The sequence below is a fragment of the Accipiter gentilis genome, chromosome 8, assembly GCF_929443795.1.
Source record: "Accipiter gentilis chromosome 8, bAccGen1.1, whole genome shotgun sequence".
Taxonomy (NCBI): domain Eukaryota; kingdom Metazoa; phylum Chordata; class Aves; order Accipitriformes; family Accipitridae; genus Astur; species Astur gentilis.
Window position 1 is genome coordinate 15,733,810 of NC_064887.1, and position 24,697 is coordinate 15,758,506.

The 24,697-nt window shown below is 37.9% G+C and overlaps 1 protein-coding gene across 21 annotated transcripts in view; it reads left to right on the forward strand.

The window, feature by feature from the left end:
• The window catches only part of ADGRL2 (adhesion G protein-coupled receptor L2), a 393,922-nt gene that overhangs the window by 350,196 nt on the left and 19,029 nt on the right, over positions 1-24,697 (forward strand). For 16 of the 21 annotated variants that reach the window (XM_049808145.1, XM_049808146.1, XM_049808162.1 and 13 more), the window contains 11 exons: positions 7,087-7,383; positions 7,930-8,033; positions 8,861-9,046; positions 10,099-10,137; positions 13,035-13,218; positions 15,143-15,265; positions 15,540-15,745; positions 16,832-17,005; positions 18,071-18,280; positions 19,295-19,515; positions 20,782-20,848. In XM_049808145.1, coding sequence (XP_049664102.1) covers positions 7,087-7,383; positions 7,930-8,033; positions 8,861-9,046; positions 10,099-10,137; positions 13,035-13,218; positions 15,143-15,265; positions 15,540-15,745; positions 16,832-17,005; positions 18,071-18,280; positions 19,295-19,515; positions 20,782-20,848 — 1,811 coding nt within the window. The remainder of the gene's footprint in view (positions 1-7,086; positions 7,384-7,929; positions 8,034-8,860; positions 9,047-10,098; positions 10,138-13,034; positions 13,219-15,142; positions 15,266-15,539; positions 15,746-16,831; positions 17,006-18,070; positions 18,281-19,294; positions 19,516-20,781; positions 20,849-24,697) is intronic. The other 5 variants (XM_049808149.1, XM_049808165.1, XM_049808158.1 and 2 more) reach the window with 1 other exon arrangement.

Sequence of the window (24,697 nt, forward strand, 5' to 3'; positions counted from 1 at the left end):
AAAGAAAAACGGGGGTCTCTAGGTCTCAGAAATCCCTAAAAATGACATGAACAGGCATAGCCACATATTAACATCTGCAGAGGAGAGTGAATACCAAGAGAAATGCTTCGTGGCAGAAGATGCATGCGGCAGGGAACAGGATGTTGATAAGCTGCTTTAGCAATGGAGGTAATACTTCACTTCTCTCATCTAACTGGTATGCGTATTTAGCAGCAATTTTTTCTTCTTCAAAAAAGTAGTAATTAAAGCTTCCCCACAAGCAAAGTAGCTATCCTGCTTCAGCGAAGCTGATTCATGCACAGCAGTGCCGGCTGTGTAGCGCACACACAATTATATCAACATACATACAGCTCTTCCAGGTACAGAAGTACATAAGATGCAGCAGAACGGGGCAGTTTAGAACCAACGCATTAGCGATCTCCAGGGTGACATTTTGCCGAGTGACGATCTGTCCCGTCTGTCTCCCACAGCCCTCCCTGGCAACCCGTGGCCAGGCTCAGGCAGGTTCCAGGTGTTTGGGGACTGCGTTCTGGCTGCGAGGGCAGCCGTCCTGGCGAGCTTTGCTCTCTGTACGTCAAGCCAGTCCATTCCTCAGGGAGGCTTTGGGCCTGCTCTTAGCGGAGACATAGCCACCTAAGTAATTAGAAAAAATTTAAAGCTTTCATTTTCATACATTCTCATGCGTGTCACTTCTCATTCGGTTTAACTGAGATGAAGATGCATTTTAAATTCTCCAAACCTTCAATAGTAAGAGGAGAAAATGGAGATGCAGGCTCTAAGTAGCTTTCGCAGTTCAGGCGGCTGCCATGAACGAGGCAAAAGCTAATCTTTAAATCATTGCATTGAAGGGAGAGTGTTCAGGCAGAGCAGGGAACGAAGAAAAGGCTTTGTGGAATCCTTCCATTGCTTTAGGAAACCACCAAAGGTCTCCAGTAAGACATTTCATGTTTTTATTATGAGTCTCCAAGATCCTAAGTTCCAGTACATGTACTGGCCACATCCCATCAAATACCAGAAAGAGATCTGGGCATCCATCAGCACCACTTCACGCTCCTCCTTGCTGGCATGCAAGGCAGGGGGAGAAACAGTTTATTCCAACCAGACCAAGATGAGAAGGGCTCCAGGGCACACTGCACCGTGCTTGCCTCTTGTCCAAGCTCTTTGCCCATTCACCTGTGAAGACAGAGAAGGAATATTTTTGAGTGATTTGTGAGTTCGGGTTTTAAATGCATTATGACATCAGTAAGTATATTTTGATTATGGCCTTTTTTAGAAACCACATGATGACACTAGGTTTATTTGAATATGTGATGCATATATTCAGAAACAGTATTTTTCCTTATGTAAAGCCAACACCCAATATTTAGTTTTGTATGGATCTGTACATAGCAGACCTAAGAATATGTTTCAGTTCATTTCCTCTTTTGCCTAAGCCAATTTCCTGTAGTTAAAGACTACTGAATTGAAGGAAAAATTACCTGATATGATTGTCCTCGAGATGTACTGCTGTAAAACCAAGAAGAGATTCTGTATGAAGTTTGTATAAATTAAACATCAGTCCTTCTATAGTTACACAGTTAAAGGATCTATATGTGTAATACACATCTGGATTTTTTTTCTCTCTCATGGGATTAGATCAGATTTTCAGCACATCGATGAAGGGCATTTTTGTGTTTCTTTTGTTCTGATTTGGTTTGGTTTTTTTGTGGTTGACTCAGATTTCTTAATCATCTACTCAAAGACATAGATGTTAGGATAACATTCTTTAAGTCACCTAACACAAGAACCTTATTTTAGTGTCTTTTGCAACAGTACTTTAATATCAAGAATTTAATGGTGTCACAAGGTCAATGCCTCAAAATTGGAAGTCGCGGCCTTTTCTGTTCGAATGGTTAACTTGGGGCCATTGTGAGAAACTCGGCAATCTGTGTTCCCTCTGTTGCCGTGGGAGCAATAATGATATATAGACACACACTGATTCTTTTTTTGTCCTGTCTATCTGTCTTGGCTATCAGTTCCCGTCTACACCATAACTTCCAACTGCTGAGTGCTTCAAAACCAGCAGTCTTTCTTCCTACATGAAAGATGAATTTGTCACATTTGAGCCACACGTTTGAGCTCAAGGATTTACATTTGCTCCCAGGGCCAAAATCTTGGACTCATCCATGACCCCAAACCTGCCTTTTTTCTCTCTCTGTTGTTTCTTTGATTTTTAAATCTGCCTATTGAAACCTCTGAAATACCACTATAATTAACCTAATGTTGACCTTGCCCTTGCTGCAAACCCACGCCATTTTCTACTCTTGCAATTGTCCATGTTATGTGCTGCCTGTCTCCTTATTTTCTTAATCTTCAGGAGAACTCTTCAGACTTCTGAACTGCAGATGCTGCAGCCAGGCTACTGCTTTACCCTGACAATGGGGTCTGCTGCCCGTAGAGCTCCCCCCTTAACCTCATTCTTCATGTGTTGTTTTTCCTTCTCTCTTCTCATGGGAATTATAGTGCACAGATGTACAAATAGTTTTCAGAGCTACAGCTGACAAGTGCTGCTCAAGATACTGCAGAAGAGGACATTTTCTAAGGTTAAGTGTAAAAATTACATTTAAAAATCAAAGCCTTAGTTTAGAAACAAAATATATCAGGCCCTGCAAAAGGCACTATGAAAAATTTGAAACCAACTGGAGTTTTTATATCCTTGATATATTCAGTGGATATGTCCTGTTACATTCTTTCTAAAGGAGGTATCCAAGGGACCAAATGAATCCTCACTGAAATAGGAATTTTTAAAGGAATTTTAAGTAAAAGATGAGGAAGAATGAAGGGAATTTTCTCCCTAAAAAGTGAATATGAGCATTGCATTGTAAGGTTTCCTTGGTAACAAAAAGAAGATAAATCCTTTTGTTCTGTGTTAGTGCGTTAGGAAGAGATTTCATCCACACTCATCCCAATTTGCGCTAACTGTGCAAACTGTTCAAACTGAAGTTGTCTCCCCTTTTGTACCGTGATACCCATCATTAAGTTTTATTGGATCACTGCAGGAAAATATGGATGTTGTGAGTGTGGACAGAGCAGAAACTCGGAGAGTACTATCACCAAGGGCCTGAAATAATAGGAAAATAGTGCAACTAAATCTTTGTAACACAAAGAATCTACAATGAAGTCATGCAGCAAATTGTTAAGTAAATTAGTTCTTTACTATTACATCGACTCTCATACATTACAGATGCATAAAAGAGTGGTTGTACAAGTAAAGACAACATAATGGGGACCAGATAGTACATTTCCTGATCATAGGTATTTTGCTAATTCTGTGGCGTATTTGTTATCATTTTCAAGGTATAAATTTATAAATGGCTGTGTAAACATTTTGCTTTCAACTAAACGGGATTTGGCAGGGTCAACAGAGTACTGGCTAGCATAATAGCTGGAACCTATAGGTAATTAAGTGAGTCTTAGTGATTTCCCTGCTATTCACTGAAGCATGAAAACAGGCACACAGCGGTAATAAGCAGAAGGCAGGGAAATCTGGATTTGCACAGGTTTCTGATCTCCGTTGCTTTACACGGCAGCACAGCATATGACACCTTTGGAATGTGAAGGCGGGCACATAGATTTTCACGTGTCCGAATACACTGAAATACCTGACCTATAGGAGCATATGTTTAACTGAAAAATCCATGCAGCTGATTTCTAAAATTACCTAGATGCCGGAGATGAAAATGGAACCATTATTATTTTCAAAAGCGGCACATCATTTGGGCATTTCAACACAATTTTGTGTTGATATAAGGTCAGAATTGTATTTTGGGTGGGGATTTTTTTTGTTTTGGCTTGGTTTGTTTATTTTAAAACTTATTTTGTGCCTGCTTAGAATAGAAACCTGTTGGCAAAGAGTACTAGATAGCTTGTGTGCCTTCACTGAATCTACTCTTCACTGTCAGTTGGGGAAACAAAGTTACTATTCCCCTGCTGTCCTAGGCAATGGTGTTATGTTTTTTATAGTCATCACACTGTTGAACAGGTGTTAAGTTTTACTCCAGCGGTGTCTTCATTTTTAGAAACAGATAGCATGCATAACTGTTTAAATCAGCTGTTAGGAACTACATGAAACAAATGTAAAGTAATTACACTCAACTTGAGTCTTTGGATTTACTTCTTACTTCTCTTTTCTTATTTTTTTCTAATTTTACAAAGACTGTCTTCAGCTGAGAAGACACACCTATTCTTAAAAAAAAACAAAACAGGAAGAAGGCAGAAGGAGGTTTTGTTTTTTTCCTCAGCATGTCAAGCCTAGTCAAAAAGTCCAAAGTAGAATCTTGCACTGTAAAAGCAGCTTTTTTGGTGTCGGGCAAAAATGATGTATCTTCAGCTTTGTAGAGGCTCACCCATGCTGCTTGGAACAATAGGTTAATAACCTCGACATGGAGTTTGTTCTTCTTCTTAGTTGGGGCATATTAATCATCACTGCCATTATCTTATATTGGTAAAGCGCTCCACAAGACAGTGCATGGGAGCCCGCAGATGCCATCACCTTCAGCTTTCAGAACAAGACACATCAGGTGGTGGTAGCTATCATGTGTCTTTTTGCAGCTCAGGAGAACGGCCTTGCAGATTAAGTTCCCCAACAGGTCATTAAAAACAAAGTGATCTGCCTTCTAAAAGCTGGATGTATTCATTAAAGTGATACGTTCCGTCATTTCTTATTTTTCAGCCGCCTTCTTTCCCAGACTTCAAGCACTGTCTGAAGTTCCCTGGTACATTCTTAAATATACTGACTTCTCCTTTTTATAAATCTAATTCAAGAGTCAATCTCTTAGAAATTATCTGTATTTTTTTCAGTTTTGCGAGAGAGGTGGTTTGAAGTCTTTCTCCTAAACTGTGAGATTATGTTTCTAAAGTATGTGCTACTACTAGGCTATGCAGGTAATTTTTGAATCATAGGTGGTATGCTTTGAAATTGTTGTTAATGGACAGCATTAAAATTGTTCTACCTAAAGTTGCGTAATGACAGCGGGATATTTTACCTCAGGGTGCAGCACAAAATATGTTCTGAAAATTGTTACCTCACTGCTGAACTTCAGAGCGTTGTTATGAAGTCCTACAGTGATATTTTGCTCCCGAGACAGAGCTATCCTAAACATTACAGGTTTTGAGTAGTAATTGCAATAATGTTAATACACATTTCAGTGATTAAATATGTACTAATTAGCACAATGTGTTAGGGAATGGGTAGTAATAATTGGTTGTCCCCTGCATCGTTCTCAGTCCCCACCAGTTCCCAGTTGCCCAGGACCTGATTCAGCAGGCGTTGCCTGACACTTCGGCAAGCGATTGCAAATGCTTTTGACAAATGTTAATTGGGAAAGCACTAGAAGGCTGGATGCATTGTAATCAAAAGAAAATTACAGCAGTTTCACAAGATGTCAGGCAAGCACTTGCAGAACAGATCCGAGGATTTCAATAGGTTTCATAGTAGCTGGCTACGCCACAAATTCAGCACAATTACACAGACTGTATTCAAGCAGCCAAGAATGAGACTGAAGAGAATACAGCCTCCAAAGAAATTTCTCGTTTGTGAGCGAGAGAGGGATGAAAAGCACATCTTTGCATTTAGTCTTTAAAAACAGACCGTGATGTTCAAAAACTCCACTCGAAATTCGTATGAAAATAAAGAGATGAATTCGTATTTGAGACTCCTAATTTGTTATAACTGAAATATATTTGAAAAAGGATTTTGAAGTAATTGTTCTCTGCCAAACTACTGAAAGTTAATCTTATTCAAAACACTAACTTAAAAACCATCTGCTGAAAGAAAGCGAGGCAGCTCTTATTTTGGTTTTTGTTGATGATTTAATTTAGAGAAGATGCATTGTCCAGTAAGTCAGAGTACAAGGGCCTAGCAGAAGAAGAAAAAAAGAAAGAAAAAAGCCACTTTATCCACTGAGGTTAATCCTGAAATTAGCTTCATTTATTTCTGTATCAGTTAGGATTTTAAAAATACTTGATATGAGCTTATTTATTCTCAGCCCAAGAATCTGTGCTTTTATGCACCTATAAAGCACGGTGGGCACAGAGCGAAGATTTGGAAATAATTGAGGGTAACTGTTTCAGTTACTTCGCTGGCTTGCATCGTTTCAGCCGTTGTTCAATATACATTTGAAGGTGACGAACAGGAATTCTGGCCTGTTATCTCCACTAGCATTAACTAGTACTATCTCTCCAAAGCCTCAGACCGTGGCGTGGGTTGGGCTGTACCGCAGCGGTTCCAGCCATGCGCTCCCAGCCGGGTCGGTGGAGAGAGCAGCTGCAAGTCCCAGGCAGAAGTGGTTTGGCCTAAGCCGATCCTAGTGTTTCTTAAAAGATTAAACTGGGTACTCGCGACTGGCTTGAGCGAGTTGTGTCTTCATACCTGCTTTATCAAAAAAGGTTGTTAAGGCCCGAAATGTTTAAACACGAGAACACCACGTAGATGCTAGGCGCTGCTTCTGTTCGGAGCTAATCGGGCATGCTGCAGCTCTCTCAAGCAGAATGACTGCCGAGTAGGAAGATGTTATCGTAATTATTTTCCTGGAAGGTGTGTAGTGGGTGACTTGAAGTTTTGGGGTCTGTTTTTTTAAAATGGTCTCGTTAGTTGCAGCCCACTGACTTTGTTGTCAAAACTGGACTGCGTTGTTTATGGCACGCTGATTCGAATGATTCTCTCTATGGAGTTATTCCTTCTGCAAAAGTGATTAAGTAATCTTTAATTGCTTTGAGCGTGTTTGTTATGTACTGATAACTCACTAGTACTGCCTTTCAGCCTTTAGAAATGTAACTATCAATTTTTGTTATGGAAGAGATTATTTGGAGAATATGCTGAAACATCACACTGGTATGAGCTGGGAGTGGAAAAAAAAAAAAAAAAAAGAAATCAAAGTTATATCGTAAGCACCCAGAATAGCAATAAGAAAAGAGTAATATTAAGATAAAAGAAAGGAGACACCAGAGAGTCCTTTAAAACCACATAAATAACATTTAAAGAAGTGTTTTTATATATATATTTCTGTAGTCATTTACTTTATTATTACTCTAATTTTCTCTGTGCAGTGCCTACCACAGCAGTGACAATAACTTCTTCAGCAGAGCTATACAAAACCACAGTGTCAACCACTAGCACTACATCACAGAAAGGTCCCATAAGCACGACATTAGCAGGAGGAACAAAGGAAGGAAGCAGAGGACCCAAGCCACCGCCACCCATTTCCACAACCAAAATTCCTCCCGTGACAAGTTTTTTCCCTTTGCCAGAGAGATTCTGTGAACCGACTGAGGCCAGGGGGATTAGCTGGCCTCAGACACAAAGAGGAATGATGGTTGAACGCCCTTGCCCCAAAGGAACACGAGGTATTGCCTTTGAAAATATATCTTGATTTCAAGCAGACGTTTCAAAAGCAATGTGCCGCTCTCTCATGGTGATTTTTTTTTTTTAATCTCAAACTGTCTGTCACGCAATTTTTTGTTACTTGGAGAATGCAGTATCTACAGGCAATGGTCAAGTTTTAATCTGCAAACAGCATTCGAGCATAGCCACAGAATTACCTTGCGCATGCGCTGTTGAGAATCCAGGTCAAATTTTAGGGCTTTGCTTGAGGACTGTTGTGAAATATGCTTACAGCTGCCTTTCTCATTATGAGCTCCCCTCTGGATGAGCTCCAGGAAAAATCAAGGGCTTTTTGTTTGTTTGCAGAAAACGTCTGGTACTTTTCACTGACTTTTTTATTGCTCTTTGTAATCTACATTATTTCCTTACGTTTTTGTCGATTATTGTCAACTATCGGCATTAGCGGCATTCAGAATTTAACATTGCTTAGGAGCACAATGTAGCCGATATCCTGAATGCATGCAGAAGAATGGTTTCCATTTCACTCTAGTTTTCTACATCTGTTGTAGGAACGGCCTCGTATCTCTGCGTGGTCTTAACTGGAACGTGGAACCCCAAAGGCCCTGATCTTAGCAACTGCACCTCACACTGGGTAAATCAGCTGGCTCAGAAGGTTGGTGGAAACCTTTTAATCTGGGGTACACCGGTGATTAAGGATTTTAACTCTGAGCATTAATAATTCCGGTTTTTGAAGCTGTCTTTATTACTCTGTGTTCGTTTAAAGTAGAAGGAATTATGCAAAGCATTGGCCAACAGTTAGGTTCATATGTGTGTTTTGGTACACTCTGCCTCCAAGTTCTTGTATTGAATCTGTGATTATGTGTTTTTGTCGCTATTTAAAACTAAGTAGCTTTGCTGGTGTTCAAAAAACAAAAGCTATATTTGCTTAATAAATCAAATATTATAAATCTTGCAGCAAAAACTGTGGTATACAGCAAGGTTTTGGGTTCAGGAAAAATTATACTGTAATAAATAGATTTTTGTCTGAGTGCATTAATAACAGTATGATTAGAGCGCAGAACCACTTTCTGTGTTTTCCCTCCCTACTGAGATTTACTAAGTTTATGAAAACTGGATAATTTGTTGTCAGTACCGGGCTACTTGACTTTCAAATGCCTCAAGCACTAGTATGAACAAATAGATTTCTTGCTGTCTGATAATGGCAGTAGAATAAAAGTGAGGATGAATAGAAGATCTAACCCAAAAGTCCCAGTCTGATTTCTGGTTTTGATGGCTGTTAAGAACTGCTTTTGTGTGTCGCGGATCTAAGAACCTTTAATCTTCTGAGATAACGAGAACGTTATTGGTCTCAATTAGTTGCAGATTTCAATGTATGTGCAAATAGTTATTTCACCACAACAAAGGTACACGGGGAATTGGAATTAGGAGCCGCAAGCAGAACAAGGGACCCTGCTGAGATAATGTAAATTGTCATTTCAGATCAGAAGTGGAGAAAATGCTGCTAGTCTGGCCAATGAACTGGCTAAACACACCAAAGGACCAGTCTTCGCTGGCGATGTTAGTTCATCAGTGAGGCTGATGGAGCAGCTCGTGGACATTTTGGATGCTCAGCTGCAGGAACTGCGGCCCAGTGAAAAAGACTCTGCTGGAAGGAGTTATAACAAGGTACGCACCTCCTGTCGCCTCCTCCTGCTGGGATAACCTTTGCCCTTGTTTTTTTTTATTTTTTTCCTTTCAGAAATATTAATCTATACTTTGTTCCCGTGTGCTTATAGTTCTGGAATAAACATGTAAGAGAAAACAGCAGTAAATACACAGCGGAAGGTTGCAATTACCTTCTTTAGGGAATAAGATATAATTCACAATAGTTGACTGGTCCTAAAATACATAGCTGTGTCCCTTATTAAAATCTGGAATGCGTTATAACTAGTGTGAGGGAAATGGGCATTAGCTCACAGAAATTCTGTAACAAATCAGCGTATTTATGCAGTGATCCTTTTAACCCTGAACGTGTAATAAAATCAGTGGGATTCTCCGTAGGTGCAGGGTTTTATTTTAATCTGACTTCCTGCAGAATAATAGCACTTTCTTAGCCTTTTAAAAATGCCAACATCACTTATAATTGATCTTTATAAAAACGCCTTAATACGCATATCTAAATAACATGAACAAGTGTTTTCTGTGGGATGATATTCAGAGAAACATTTCAGAGAAAACGTATGTCTTTGTGGTTTAAATACAAATCACAAGTGTTACTACCAGTTCTCTTTTGCTCAGAGGAAATGCTGTATTTCTCAGCCTCTTCCTTGCGTCAGCTTAGTAAGAAAGCTACAAATTAAACATTTTTTCAGCCTCCTTTAGAGAGAGCGCTCCATGCACTCCTGTGTTATTTTGGCAATAGTTTTATTTACAATCCCTCACGGCTCTTAAAAGAGTTTTCCCAGAGACAGATCGAGTGCCCACACAGGGATTTTCTCCTTTGACCTTTTCACACAAATCCCACCATTTGGGCAAAGATATCTGGGCACCTGCATAAAGGTTGGGGAAAAACATTTCCTGTGTGATGGTTTTTTATAGTCATCGCTGGACAGAGATCAGATTAACGTCCAGGCTGTAGTTCAAATTTGGGATTTGAAACACCAGACTAATTTTTTTTTTATTTCTGAAGCTTTCCAGAATGTGTCTAACTTCTGATTTTCTTTTTTCTTACTAAAAAGCTCCAAAAACGAGAGAAGACATGCAGGGCTTACCTTAAGGTATCTCTCCTGTGCTGTCACCCTGCTTTCTCCCTGCTTCAGCAACCTGCCACGCTTTATCATCTTGCTGCATGATCCTATGTATTTCAGTCTTTGATAAATGTGTATTGTGCCCCATATCAACTGTACAAATGTTGGCTTTGCACAGGTATAACACTCAGAAAAAAAAAATAAAGATGAAAGTTTATACCTCTTTTACCTCAACTTGTTCAAAACTAAAAGAGCAGAAATGGTTATTATCTGAATTGGAAGTAACATCTCTCTCAGCTTTGGGTAGAGGAAAAAGCTGGCAACTTAACCGAAATTACTTCAGTTTGGTAGTATTTTATATCAAAGACTGTTTAGAGTTGATTTGCTTGCATGAAAAATATACATTATATAGCCTGCTTTGTTCTTTGTGTATTTTTGTACCTAGTAAAATCACTCTTCCTTACAGTTTTAAGAGTTGTTACAAAAGCCAGATTCAGTGACTTCAGCATAAAATGTAAAGACAAACATTTCTCTAACTTGACTAGTAAAATGTGTGCCACATGTCCCATTAACCAGGCTATATGGAAGGCATGTAACACATTGCTACCTGATTTTCAGTTTCTTTTCATCTGCTGTAGTACGGTTGTCTGTAGCGGCCAGCTCCTGCTCTGCAATACAATGCCAGTAATGCCACCTTGCGCCTGTGAAGAAGAGAAAAAAGTCCTAGAACAGATTGTGTCTGGCTCTGAAAAATTTTATTGCACATTTTTTCAAAGTTTCTTTTAAAATACTGGTTTTTGCTTGTACTCTCTGAGATAAAATGTAAGAACAACTTTTAAAAAGAACTTTGAAATACTTTGCAACATAATAAAATAATTCATACTCTTACTGAAGAGACATTTCTCTGTACAGGGTGCTTCTGTCTTTTATCTCACAGCCCGGGAAGTGGATCTGAGATGTCCAGTTATGCAAAAATTTGACAAAAAGAGACAAAGATCTGGAGAGAAATCCACTTCTCAAATAACAATAATTGTAATAGGGTTTTATTAGAAAATATTTTTTTAATAGTAGAGGGAAATCCAGCAGATGTGGTTTGAGTAGACTGAGTTTTCATACCTCATTGTCAGTAGTTAACATGAATATGAGAAGAGCAGTAATGGGGTTGCTCCAAGAGCTGCGTCACAGGGGCCGCGTGGTCTTCCCACCGCCCACTCGCCTCTGTCTGAGAGGAGAAAACGCCTCAGAAATATTACTGGGCAGGTGATCATTTTCCACAGGAAAAATGCAGAGCTAGATTTTCCCATAATAAATAAAAAGTGTTTCATATTAATGAATGCATCCCGTCAGCGCTGTATGGAGTTACACAAGAAACCATAGGACAACCTTAATTTCCAACCAGGGTCATTTTCTGTAGGTCTCAAATGGGCTTCTCTGCTTAGATAAGACTAATAAACCTCTTGAAATTACAAATCAAAAGCTGACTTACACTATGCAAATGAAGCAAGTTCCCACTTTGTGACAGAGGATTCATTTGTATCTCAGATTAGAGGCTCCAATCTGTATTTCTTGGTGACTAATGAATCTGGCCTCTGCAGACCAATTTCTGTTCCACTCTAGTTAATGGCTGCAGCAGTATCAGTGCGAGCATTTTGACTATTCTGTCTCCCATTAGAGAAAGAAAAAAGGCTTTAATGCCACTTCGAAGTATCTTCCACCTGCCAGGAAGGTCGTGGTGGCTCACAATGCAGACAGAAAGAGGATATTAAAATGGATTAGGCTAATTAATCTTGCTCTGACAATAGCCTTGACCAACTTTTCCTATTCGTTTATTTGCACAATATAGTATTCCAGACTGACATCTTTCTGTTTGTACAATGTGTTCTGTTTCCATTCCCAGTGCTTTTAAATTGATCAAACAAATTATATATGCTTAATGACACATTATGACTAGGTAAATGGGACAGAGTGAACAGGGTGTTTCAGCAATGCATGGCGTCCTCAATGCACAGCTACATTATGCATTAATGTAAGAGCCTGCCTTCAATTGATTAACTGATTACTCTGATTGATTGGATTATTTTGTAAAAATAATGTAATCGTGTCACTGAATTCTTCTTCTTCCTTATTTACTGTTACTTTATATGCAGCTTAATGAACCTTAAAACATGATGATAGAGTTGTTACAAGAAAGAGTTTTTAAAATGGCAGCTTTTTTCAGTTTTACAGTTTTGCCTTCGCTGATAAGAGGGACAGTCAGTGGACATCTTGTTTGCTCTATTGATTTCCTTTTTTAACTGACCTTTGTGCAGGAATGGGAGTTAGTAATCTTTTTAAGTATCTATGAACAGGTACAGGAACAGGAGGGGGAGTGAGAGTGGCCCAGGCTAATTTATATCCACTGAGTCAGCTTCATTTCATGCCTCCTGTAATAAAGAAGGCAGTTTGTCATAGACAAGTAGTTTATAGTGCTATGGCTGCATGAGTTGGGCTGAGGTTCCAGAAGAGTATTACTGTCTTTTTAGCCTAAGCTGCAGAATGCCAGTTTTGGCATTGGTATTTCTAAATAGAAGTTACACATTTTGACATTAACTTTAAGGTGAAAGCTTCAGGCAAAACTTCTGGCAGTTGTTTTTACATTTTTCAACACATTAATGAGACCGTCTTTATATCTGACATGAGACGAGTCAAATCTGCATGTTTACCACATAGAGACCACACAATGCTAGTGGCTAACTGCACTTCTATTAATGCTAATCCAGAGAGAGGACGGAAAATGTTTTTTATGTTAAAAATAGTTTTCTAGTGTCATTAAATCACAGTAGATCTTTCTGACAGTTAAGTATTATAATTGTCACCAGATAACACTGGAAATTTTCCCAAGCTGCCTAGGGCAATCAGACCTAATGATAGTTTTCTGACGAATACAGGCAATTGTGGATACAGTGGACAACCTGCTCAGGCCTGAAGCTCTGGAGTCCTGGAAGGACATGAATTCTTCCGAACAAGCCCATGCAGCCACAATGCTACTTGATACGTTAGAAGAAGGGGCTTTTGTCTTGGCTGATAATCTCTTAGAACCAACTAGAGTCTCAATGCCCACAGAAAATATTGGTAAGTAAATTTCTTTTCAAGTATAATTTAAAGTACTGTGCATCGCTTTACGCAAAACAAGGAAAAAATATTCCAGATAGTGACATACTCTTTGAAAGCTGAGCTGTGCAACATTTGGTGGAAAGGTAAATGCTCCTGAGCAGGGGCGGCACGCTTTTCTTGTTTAGTTCTTCAAAATTAGCATTCTTCTTTACTGTCATTAATACAGTGTAAAATGGAAAGTAGTTGATGTTGCAAAGTCGATTTACCACTGAAAAATCATTAGCAGAACGTATGGATATGAAGAGTGCTTAAATAGCAGAGTATGGATTTTTTGAGGTAACTGCTTTCTGTAGAGCTGCAGAAATGCTTTCCTGTTATATATAAACTGTTCCTAATGAATTTAAATTACTTTTTTGCAACGTACTCTGACAGTTAAATATTTTAGGCACCTAGAACGTAGGCCAAATGTTTATATTAAACATGACTACCTCCAGGTAAAAATGTGTTCAGTGAACTACATCTCCCATAATGCAGAATAGATATGCTCCAGAGACTTGCAGAATAGCTGAAGATAGTTGGAGCATAATTTGGAATTTAAGTGGTGACAGAGAAATGAAGGGGCTTGGTATTAGAGATGTGCAAATATTGGTAGGCAGAATGTGTTAAAGCAAAAATCATTGCTATGCATAAAATTATAATTCCTTCATCTTCTTACAGAGATTAATGTAGTCTTAGTGAGGTACAAGGAAGCTTAAAGTCTGCTAATTTGAGGGGTACCGAGATGGAGACTTGGAGTAGACTGCAAAAATGAGACTTTTCACATTTCAGTGTCTCCGTATTTGTAACTGTAGAAGATGATTCTGCCTAGTTTTTAATTTGAGTAGAAAGATACTGGGAAAAGATGGGGAAAGGTGTTACGGTCCATTATTAAAGTAACTGCACCAGTTTTTTCTGAAGGAATGTAGGTAGAATCACAGCAAACCTCTCTCAGAATGTAGACAAGCAGTTCCATGGAACTCAGTAGACTGAACACGACTTCTTGTGATAAACTGTCTTCAAGTCATAGTAACACATGACTGATGACATGCAAGACTGAATTCCCAGCGCACATATGTATGTGTGGCTTAGAGAAAGAGAAATCATTCCATAATTCCATACCTTTTGTTAGTTTATAGTTTAGACCTATAGTTAGCCTACTTTAATATAATGCAGATAGTTGTCCAAAAATTGACCACTCTGACCTATATGATTTTACATATCCAAGGGGAATCTAGCCTTCGATGGTAATGCCATGAAAGCTTCCCAATATACAGTGTGTTATGAAATTAAAACTAAAGTAAGGGTGAGTGGCATCTAAGTTTTCAATTTAAATGTTTTTTAGCAGAACCAATAAAATGGTTTCCTATTGGCCTTTATACAGAATTAGATTTAGGAAAATAATTAGAAATTTTTTTTAGATATGAATACTGATTTAGCTAAATACACGGCATAAGTATACTTAAGCGTTCATTTGCTGACTTTTAAAAACTCTATATCTAAATCAATACTTAAAGTTCTAAATTTGTTAGCAGAGGTTACTGCATAGACATTAGGAGCTTCAAAATTAACATTTCTCTGCAACATATGTGTGTGGTATTTTTAAGTGGGTATTTTGGGGGCACAAATTAAAACAAGGTTTGATGTCATGTTATCAGTATTAAAGTGCTGTCATTTTAGTAGTGTGCACTAGGTTTAGTTAAAGAAAATACCTCTGTGTGATTGAAACATGCAGTACAGATCTGTCTTACGGTGGCAAATGAGGACAGCAGTGTGAGAAAACTAAATAAAGACTGGGGGGAAATAATTGTCATCTGGCATATTGCAGTCTGGCCAAGAGACTTTCTCTGCATTCTCCTTTTTTACAACTTTTCTGTTTTGTTTTTTTTTCCTCTGATCTGCTTAGTTTTGGATGTTGCAGTGCTCATTACTGAGGGCCAGGTGCAGGACTTGAAATTTCCTCAGGGCAGTAAAGGAGGCAACTCGATTCAGCTTTCTGCAAGCACCGTGAAACAGAACAGCAGGAATGGTGAGTCTTGGGCACAGAGCACTGAAACTCCATTAACTTTTATAAAACCTACATTACCTTCCCTAGTTAAAATATCAAAACGAACCACAACAAAACTGCTCTGTGGCTTTTTCTTGAAGATCATGGGTAGCCAGGCGTTTTTCTTTAAATCTGTAGCCTGAAAATGCCTCTCTGTTTACTGATGCTTTATTGTCAGTTCATTAGAGTACAGGTTGCTGTCTTTCTGTAGACCTCTGTGGCATGATGATGTTGGGTTTTTTTTTTTCTTTTCTAGGATTAGCAAAACTGGTTTTCATCATTTACAAAAGTTTGGGGCGTTTTCTCAGCACTGAAAATGCAACCATAAAGCTAGGCAGCGACTTTGCTGGGCGGAATAGCACGATTGCAGTCAATTCCCACGTCATTGCAGCCTCTATCAACAAGGAGTCTAGCCGGGTGTACCTGACTGATCCTGTGCATTTTACACTGGAACACATTGATGTGAGTTATGCTAATGAATTAATGGGAAGGTCATAAAATCAGCAAGAGAGAAAAGCAATGCAGAAAAATAACCTTTTTTCCATTTGAATTTTAAATGTTGGACTAGGTCAGAGACACAAGCTTAGTTAAGTCTATGAACATAAAATTAAATGAGCGTGGTTCAGTGATTATTAGAACTTAAGTGTATTCTTAATGAAAGCTAATTCAGTAATCAACATGAAAATGTAAATGACTAATTTGTTTCTAACTGAAAATTAACTCTTACCTTAGTAGCAGGGTAGAAAAGAACTGTTAAGATTCTTGATGGTCTGATGTGGCAAGTTTTAATGGTACTTTTAATGGTACTTACCTTAATTTTCGACCAAGTTCTGGAAGCTTCTACAAATTGTTTAAATGCAGTTATTCTGTGAAGAATGAAGTATTGTGTCTTGTTTTGTTATACTTCAAATTTGTGTATATCTTCTTCATGGCAATTTATTTGATGTGTTTCTTTGCTTGTTAGTTTGGTTCTTTACGTTGTCAGGTCTCACATGGGGAAAGTAAATAATCACTACCATGACAGAGAAAATATGGTTGGATTTTCTTCTCATTTTCCCTGTTTTTATAAATCTGTTTTGATTGTTTTTCATCAAAATAGATAGGCAATGAGCAATGAACTTTTTCCTGATGTCTGTTCACATGACTTTGGCCCGACCAAAGGTGAGAATCAAAGGAAAAAGATCATATTTTCAAATTCTCAATTACAGGAAAAATATCTTCAGAATAAATTCGTAGTCCTAATTTTGCAGAAAGCAAAAATGGCTATAATGTACCATCCGTGCATAAAATCGTAAAATGGAAATTGTAATTGTTTAAAATTGGGTCTACAGTAATTGAGACTACACTTTAGAGTGTTTCGGACTATAAAGTCCCTTTTAAACTAGATGTCTTCCTTGTGCAACATAGTCCACAATTTTGCTGATGAAAAACTTTATTGTCCGAAACATGCAAAGTTTAATCTAAATTACCCTTTACACGTATTAAACAATTGTTGTTGCTATCTTAGTGTGTAAAATCCTCATTTTGTGTTATCCTTTTATCTCCCAGCCTGACAATTATTTCAATGCAAATTGTTCCTTCTGGAACTACTCAGAGAGGACTATGATGGGATACTGGTCAACTCAGGGCTGCAAACTGGTTGACACAAATAAAACTCATACAACGTGTGCTTGCAGTCACCTAACCAACTTTGCAATTCTTATGGCTCATCGGGAAATTGTGGTAGGTAATGATGTTTCTAGCCATTGGCAGGGAACAAACTTGTAAAGATTTAGCTTTAAATTTTTAGCAAGATCCAAAATTGCTGAAGTTTCTTAAGTATTTATAGCTTCTACCCACTCTTTCCAAAGCAATTTGCTTTCTGTAGCACTTTTCTTCCTTACCCAGAAAGTTACAAGCAAAATAACAGGAAAGAAAAACAAGGAAGGAGAAGAGTTTTCTTCAAGTCATATTTTAAAGTTACTGACCAACCTTACAACCATTTTAGAGACTTCCCCTCAGTACAGCTGGAGAGCTTCTGTAGGGGCAGCTGTGCAAGCTGTTCCATGGAAGCACAAGTGCCAGCTCTCCTTAGAGCAGGAGGGTCAAGGAGCTTCCATACTAGTCATTTGAGTGCCTCTTCATACTCTGAAATATTGTTGTCTAGTTGAAGCATTTACTGGATGCCAGGGGGCCCGGAGCATGCAATATTTGCAAGGATATGGGACTTCTCATAAAGACATTGTATTCGGAAAGGTCGCTGAAAAGGTAACTGAGATGACAAAAGTGATACCGTCACCACTGAAGCAGGGAACCTTCTTTAGCTAAACATGAGATTAGAGCTGGAATTACACACGTAACGTATTCTGCATTTTGTCTTAATTGGTGTGTAAACCGTTGCTTTCTTCTCTGCTGTGGATTTGCAGGTCTGTAGGAAAGAACATGTAGTCTTATAGGAGGTCCCAGGGAAAGCTCTCTTCCTCTGCATCAGAGCCTAGTGGCACTTTCAAAAGGTTATGTTTATCTACTTGTTCTTGTCTGACAAGTTTACAGCAAGCCGTAGGAGGAGTAAAAATGCTATCTGGTCTGGCTAAAATAGTCACATTTTTCTCTGAGACCTGCTCCTCTTCTACTTACCCTAATCTCGCTCTTCTGAGAGGCTGACCTGGGACTGAGAAATTACTGAGTACATTTTGCCCATCTCATGTAATGAACAAGTAACTTCTCTGGGTGCTACCTGTGAAAATAGGTTTTTGTTTATACTCATAAAGAGTCATATTAATTTTCTCCATTCTTGGTTATTTCTAGTACAAAGATGGAGTGCACGAATTGCTCCTCACTGTCATCACCTGGGTGGGAATTGTCATCTCTCTTGTTTGCCTGGCCATCTGCATCTTCACATTCTGTTTTTTCCGTGGCCTGCAAAGTGATCGTAACACTATTCACAAGAACCTTTGTATCAACCTATTCATTGCCGAGTTCATTTTCCTAATAGGCATCGATAAGACAGAGTACAAGGTAAGTTTTCTCTGTGTGTACTGATCTCGTTCTCTGAAATGACTGTTTGAAATGGATTTGAATTAAAACATGACAACACTGCCAAGCTTTCGGCATTCTGACACAGCAAGGCTGAAATAAAAGCTCAGTGTGAAAATGTGATAGACGTGTTCGTAAATAGTATTTACATCCATCAAAAATATCACTGTGGCCTTAATTTCCCACTTACTGCAATGTTTTTCGTTTTCAGTTGAGAAACATCAGCTATTAACGAAGCAGGTGGTTAAACTTTTGAAAGAGGAGATGAAATTAGATGTTGACATACTAGGAACGTAGTTATATCTTGTCTCTATACATTCATATGTCTCAACGGCTATTGACTACTTTTTTTATATATATATATATATATTAGTACAGAGCCTTATCTATATATTTACACATTTTTTACATGGCACATTCATGCAGGTTTTTGGCAGTATTGGTGAAATTAATTCTGAAGCGATTCATTGGGTTGAAATCTCATAACTCAGTATAGTTTCATCCAGAACTCAGCCAAAGGGGAGAGAATTCAGATTGATTTCTGTTATAACAGTAGAAACTTCCAAATTACAGCAGACAAAAATGGCTTGATGGCCGCTTCATAATTTTAAATAAACAGTATTTAATTTTGCTTCTAGAACCAACTGTTCGTATCTCAGATTACCTAAACTGTAAGCCTTAAAACCATATCAGTTTCAAAATTAAAGAGTGGCTTATAAAACTGGAAAGTCCACCCTACAGTTGAAGACCAGGGGGTGGGGGCACAATTTCCTTATCTTCACTCACACAGTTTAGCTAACTTACTTTCTGTAGCTACTGAGCACACATTAGTATTTTCCAATGTTCAGTGTATGTTTTCAGGTAGGGAAAACACGCCTGAATTTGTGGAAGATCTCTGATAGAAGTATATGCTGTTCTATTACACACAATTTAATTGGAGATGTAATGATGTGAAGATTTTGTGGTTTATATTTCCATCTTTCTTTTTCTTTGCAGATTGCATGTCCGATATTCGCAGGTCTTTTACACTTTTTCTTCCTGGCAGCCTTTGCCTGGATGTGTCTAGAAGGAGTGCAGCTTTATCTAATGTTAGTAGAAGTATTTGAAAGTGAATATTCTAGGAAGAAGTACTACTATGTTGCTGGCTACCTCTTCCCTGCTACAGTAGTTGGTGTCTCAGCAGCTATTGACTACAAGAGCTACGGAACAGAGAAAGCGTAAGTAATTGCAAGTGACCTGAGTGTTTTTCAAGTGAATAATTTTTTAAAGCCTATTAGCTGTCAGAGGGTCCCTGACAGACTAAAATACTATCTGAAAGCTTTATTCGTAAGAGAATGGCAATGCAGTGCACAAATTACAATCAAGTCTTTTGTAATTGTCTAGGTTCAGAGGATTTGTACTCTAGAGAGGCTGATTCTAAATTATGGTCTTTCTTTTAACACAAAAGATTGACCTGAAACAAATTGAAAAAGTAAATAACTTTTTGGCCTCAAATGTATATTAAGTAAAAATTCTCAACTTAAAGTATCTGTCAGGACTAACCACCCAGTTTTAAGCTAATGCTTCATTAGATCTCTTTGTTCAACTGCCCCTCTAGCTAACTCTTACCCTGAATTATGACAGTACAATATTCCAACCCGTATGTTTCACTTTGATAATATTTTATCAGGCGAGTAGAGCAGGAATAAAATTAGCCACTGCCTTTTATTTACAAAAATACAGATATATATAGAAAGTGACAGAAGGTAGACAGAAAACATTTCTGAGTTGCTGGAGGCATGAATTTGCCTTCCAATAGTGTTTACTGTGTCCTTTGATGAAATTAGTTACAGAATGGGAAGATACTGTTGACTACAAGAAAGCTGCTTGATTTTGCAACTGATGAAAGACAAATAAGAGCAATTCAGCAGGGAACTGGGCTGTATGAAAAACGAATTGCTAAGTGAAGTTGGCCCTAATAGGTTTACACATCATTTAGTCTGGTATCATATGTATTCTTTCTCTACTGTTCAACTCCCAGTTGGGGCATATTATTTATACCATATTTTTTTTCAGCAAAACATGGCATCTGAATGTTTTCTGTCTTATTCCTCAAGAGTAAGCCCTTTGCATATAATATAAAGTTAAAAGCAGATTTTGAAGATCACACTGAAAACCTGTGAAAAATATTTACTGATGTTAGATTCATTAGTCCATGATAGCACCTGTGACAAAACCTTTTGACTGAGAGAGAGCTCGTTTTTTTTTTGTTTCTTACTCCTGATGAAGTATTTTCAAGTTCAGTAGTGTTTTTAAACAGAACTCATCAGAAGAGTTTCAGGTTAGGAAAAATTGTTGTAAAAATTAGGACTGAGTGGTACTGTGCAATGTTTATCATTGTTTATTGGCAAAATGTTAGCTTAAGAAGTATTTTGCACTTTCCATTTATTTGGCAGAGGTGCTAATGCAATTGTTCACTTTTCATTCTGTTTTTTCCATGATAGTTGCTGGCTCCACGTAGATAACTATTTTATCTGGAGTTTCATTGGACCTGTTACTTTTATTATTCTGGTAAGAACTTTGTTTTTTCCTTTCCTTTTAGATTGCCTCACAGCAAAGTTAAAAAGATTGAATATCATCAGTCAATACCATCCTTATTCACAAGACATTTCATGAAAATGCTTATAAACAATTTGTAATGTGACCAATGGTTATATAAATGTTTAGAAATCTTTAAAGAGTGCTGACCAAATGATTAATTGTCAAAGCCGTGGTGGCACTTCAGCATAGCCATTTTTTCCTAATGGCTTGAACTCTGAAGGTCGTATTGACATGTGTAGTCATATGAAAAATCATTGAAGTACTAAACACAGGGGTTTTTTTAAAGGAACCATTATTATTGCTTTCAATTGAGTCACTATTGTACACATTCCAGAATTTAACTGCTAATTATCCAACATAATTATCTCAAAAGCGTGTTCTAACGCATTGGATAATTAAATAAATCTTATATTTCATTAGAGTTACACAGTATTTGTATGTGTATTTGCATATGCATATTTTTCCATGACTACTTCTGTGTGTATTTATGCTACATGTAATGTATGTCAGACATACAAGTTCATCTGTTTTAGTATAAATAATAGAATATTATGTCACCAGTAGAAAGCATATACACGTTCTTGCAGTCATTTGAGTGAAGTCATTGTATGCATGCCCACCCATCTGTACACCCACAGCTGTGTGCCCCATTGTCCATTTAAGATTGAATGTTGTGTTCATACATCAATTATCCATTCTCTGAGCTCTTTCAGGTAAAAAGCACATAGTCATCTGTCAGCCCAGGGAAAAACATGTCACAGTTATTTCAGACTAATAATACCAACACTGCACAACATAGGAATTTGGAGCGAAGGTGAATGCAAGATGTGCGTTTTGGCTCACCTTGGTTTCTCTGCTAGTTCAGTATCTTTAAAGCCTGGCTATGCTTGGAAAATATTCTAGAAGGCTGATGCTGGGGTCATAGCCTATGTACGTAGAGAGCTTTTCTCATAACTGCTGATAGTTTGGAAGGATGAATTAATTTGGGTTTGTGCTTTTGAAAGTCTATAAATAGTTACCTGTTCCCCTGCCTTTATAGTAGAGTTGTGAAATGTGAAATGTTAACAGAAGTTCAGTTCCCTTGAATTTCCAAATTCAGGAATTGTATTTTGTCGTTATTATTTTTTTCAGCCTGAAGCACATGCATCAGGGGTAATTTTGAAATTTCTGACTTTTATAGATCTATACACCAGACGTACTATTTCAACACTTTTTGTAGCTTATAGTTTACATTACTTCTCCATGTAAAAATAAACTGATACTTGGATCATGGAACTTGCTATAAAAAATATACCCGGCCAATCTTTTGTAGGTACTTTATTCCTTCCTGGTATCTTCAATATTGAAATAAGCTTATATATATTTGGGTTGGTTTTACTCTCTGTTTATATCAAAAACTATTTCAATCCTTGAGCAGTCACTTAAGATAGTTGTGCAGTATAGAAGTTGTTTGAGTTCATTGGCATATATTCAAAGAAATAGGTGTAAATGCCAAAACTCATGTGTGTATGAGCTGAATCAGAAAAATTACAGTGTTTGTAAGATTTAAGTATAGACCATAATAATTGTACGGAGTTTATTCTAAATACATTTAAATTAAATCAAGTCTCAGGATGATAGGGATTCTTTTTTAATTAAACCTACAATCGCAACTGAAAGATATACTTGGTATTTTCAATATGATAGACAATATTATTCAACACAAAGTTGTTTCTTGCAATTGTTGTAATCATTACTAGAAAATTGTTCTAAGTTTCATGCCCCAATAGTTCAGTTACCTCAAGTCTGACTGTGTGGTGATAATTTTGCTTTTTGTGTCTAGCTTTCTACTTTATTGTTACTGGGAGTATTTTGCTAAGTCACCTCTATTTCTTCCCCTTGCTTTAAAATAACATTTCAGATGGGAAGCTTTGGGCATTGCTGATGGCTTTTTCACTTCCTCATAACCAGGTCAGAGTGACAATAGAGGTGAAGGACATTTAATCATATTGACCATGTACAGACATAGTTCACTATTATTTACTGGCCATGACATTATTATCCTCCAGCAAATCATTTAGGCTGAGACGCAAAAGGCCTTTGGGAGCAGTATTCCCAACTTCAAAAATATGAAACAGCAGGTAGCAATCACAGCACAGTTCCTGGGAGTAATTCTTCTCTAGCAATTGCTTTGCCCTCTAATCGTCCCAACTGAGAAAGCAAGAGAGTCTGGAGGAAGAAGTGTGAGAAGTGTAATGGCTGAAAAATAATATGTCATGTGCAGTGTAACCGAAGAGCCGTATTTGTAGTGCAGCTTGCTTAGTGTCAGTAGCACATGAGACTTTCACCTTGATAAGCTGTTTAACATGTTAATCAAATCACTTTTATGATTCTCAGTTTAATAGTAGTGTCAATGCACCTAAACTCTTTTTTGACAGTATTGCTTACTACTTCAATTTATGAATTTTTCTGTGAGTTTATAAGCTTTCGCACCTGTATCTGTATACAGGTCTGCACAAAATGAGGATGGAAAGTATGAAGGTCCTCAGTACATCTTCTGAGGAACTTTCAACTTCACTATTTCCATAGCCTGTCGTGCCTTTGGGCACCAGGGTTATTATATCTATGAGAAAAGAGCATGTAAGTAATGAGCGGTGGGAAACCATTAGTATGCCTGAAATGGTTTAATGAAAGCTTGGATCATGATACGTCAGGAGCTGTTCTTATCATTTGGACAGCTCCATCTGCATCTTTAATAATTAATTCAGTTCAGTAAGAGTTCAGTGTGCACACTCATTTAGAAGCCTTCTTCAGAGAGCACCTCTCTCGCTGCCAGTCCCAGAGAGAAATAGGCTTCTGCATGGCTAAGAGCAAAGATCTGGAGATACAAGAGCAGTTTTAGAGCTGCATTTGCCAGGTAACAAAAGCTCCGGGGAGTTCAAAAAGGGTCAGAACATGTGCAGTTCAGCTAGGTTACTTCAGAGTGGTGTTTCTGTTCTTCTGTCTTATCATATCCATGTCAGCACTGCAGGCTGTGTGGAATGAATTTTAAGCTGCTAAGCTGAGGCGGACGTGATTCAATTGAGCAGGTTCATGGCTATAAAACAAACAGCGCACTCCTGTAATCTGTGGTCAGAAAAGCCTGAGTATTTTTACTTCTGTGTAGATCCATATTCATTCATATCCAAGGAATGGGTGATGTTGGTTTGACTTTAATTCAGCCAAAGCTACTGGAGCTTGCTTCTTGCAGATGGAGCTGACATATCAGGTTGTTTAAGCAAAAGTTCCTAGGATGTCCTGTTTCACTAACATAGGAAAGAAAGTTTCTTTTTTCACGCAGGTTGAGGCATTACTTCACCAAAGTCAGTAGATGTGTACCTACAGATGCGCACATAATCTAGCTCTGCATGTGAAAATGGACTGTATTTGTAAGCTTATGTGTATAAATAACACACATATATCTTTCTATAGTAGACATTTGATAAATGGTATTTATGTATTGCTCACAGGGGGAAATTTATCATAATTATTGCAAAATCTAGCTTTATTTGGCTACTAATTCACTGTACCTGCACCTAATTCCAATCCATTAGTTGTCTGTGCAGGTTATTACATCCACTTTTTAAAAAGGTTAACTTGACTTGGAAGACACCCCCACTCTCAAAATTACATAGGTTTCAGGTGCCAGAAAGACAAAATTCCTACTTAGACCATTTTTCATGTCCAGTACCTTCTGATTTCCAAACCAGAAATGGCCCTCTGTGTGTTGGCTATGAAATAAGCATGATCTTCCAGGGTGCTGCATTTTATTATTGCCGTAAAGATTCTTCAAATTTTATA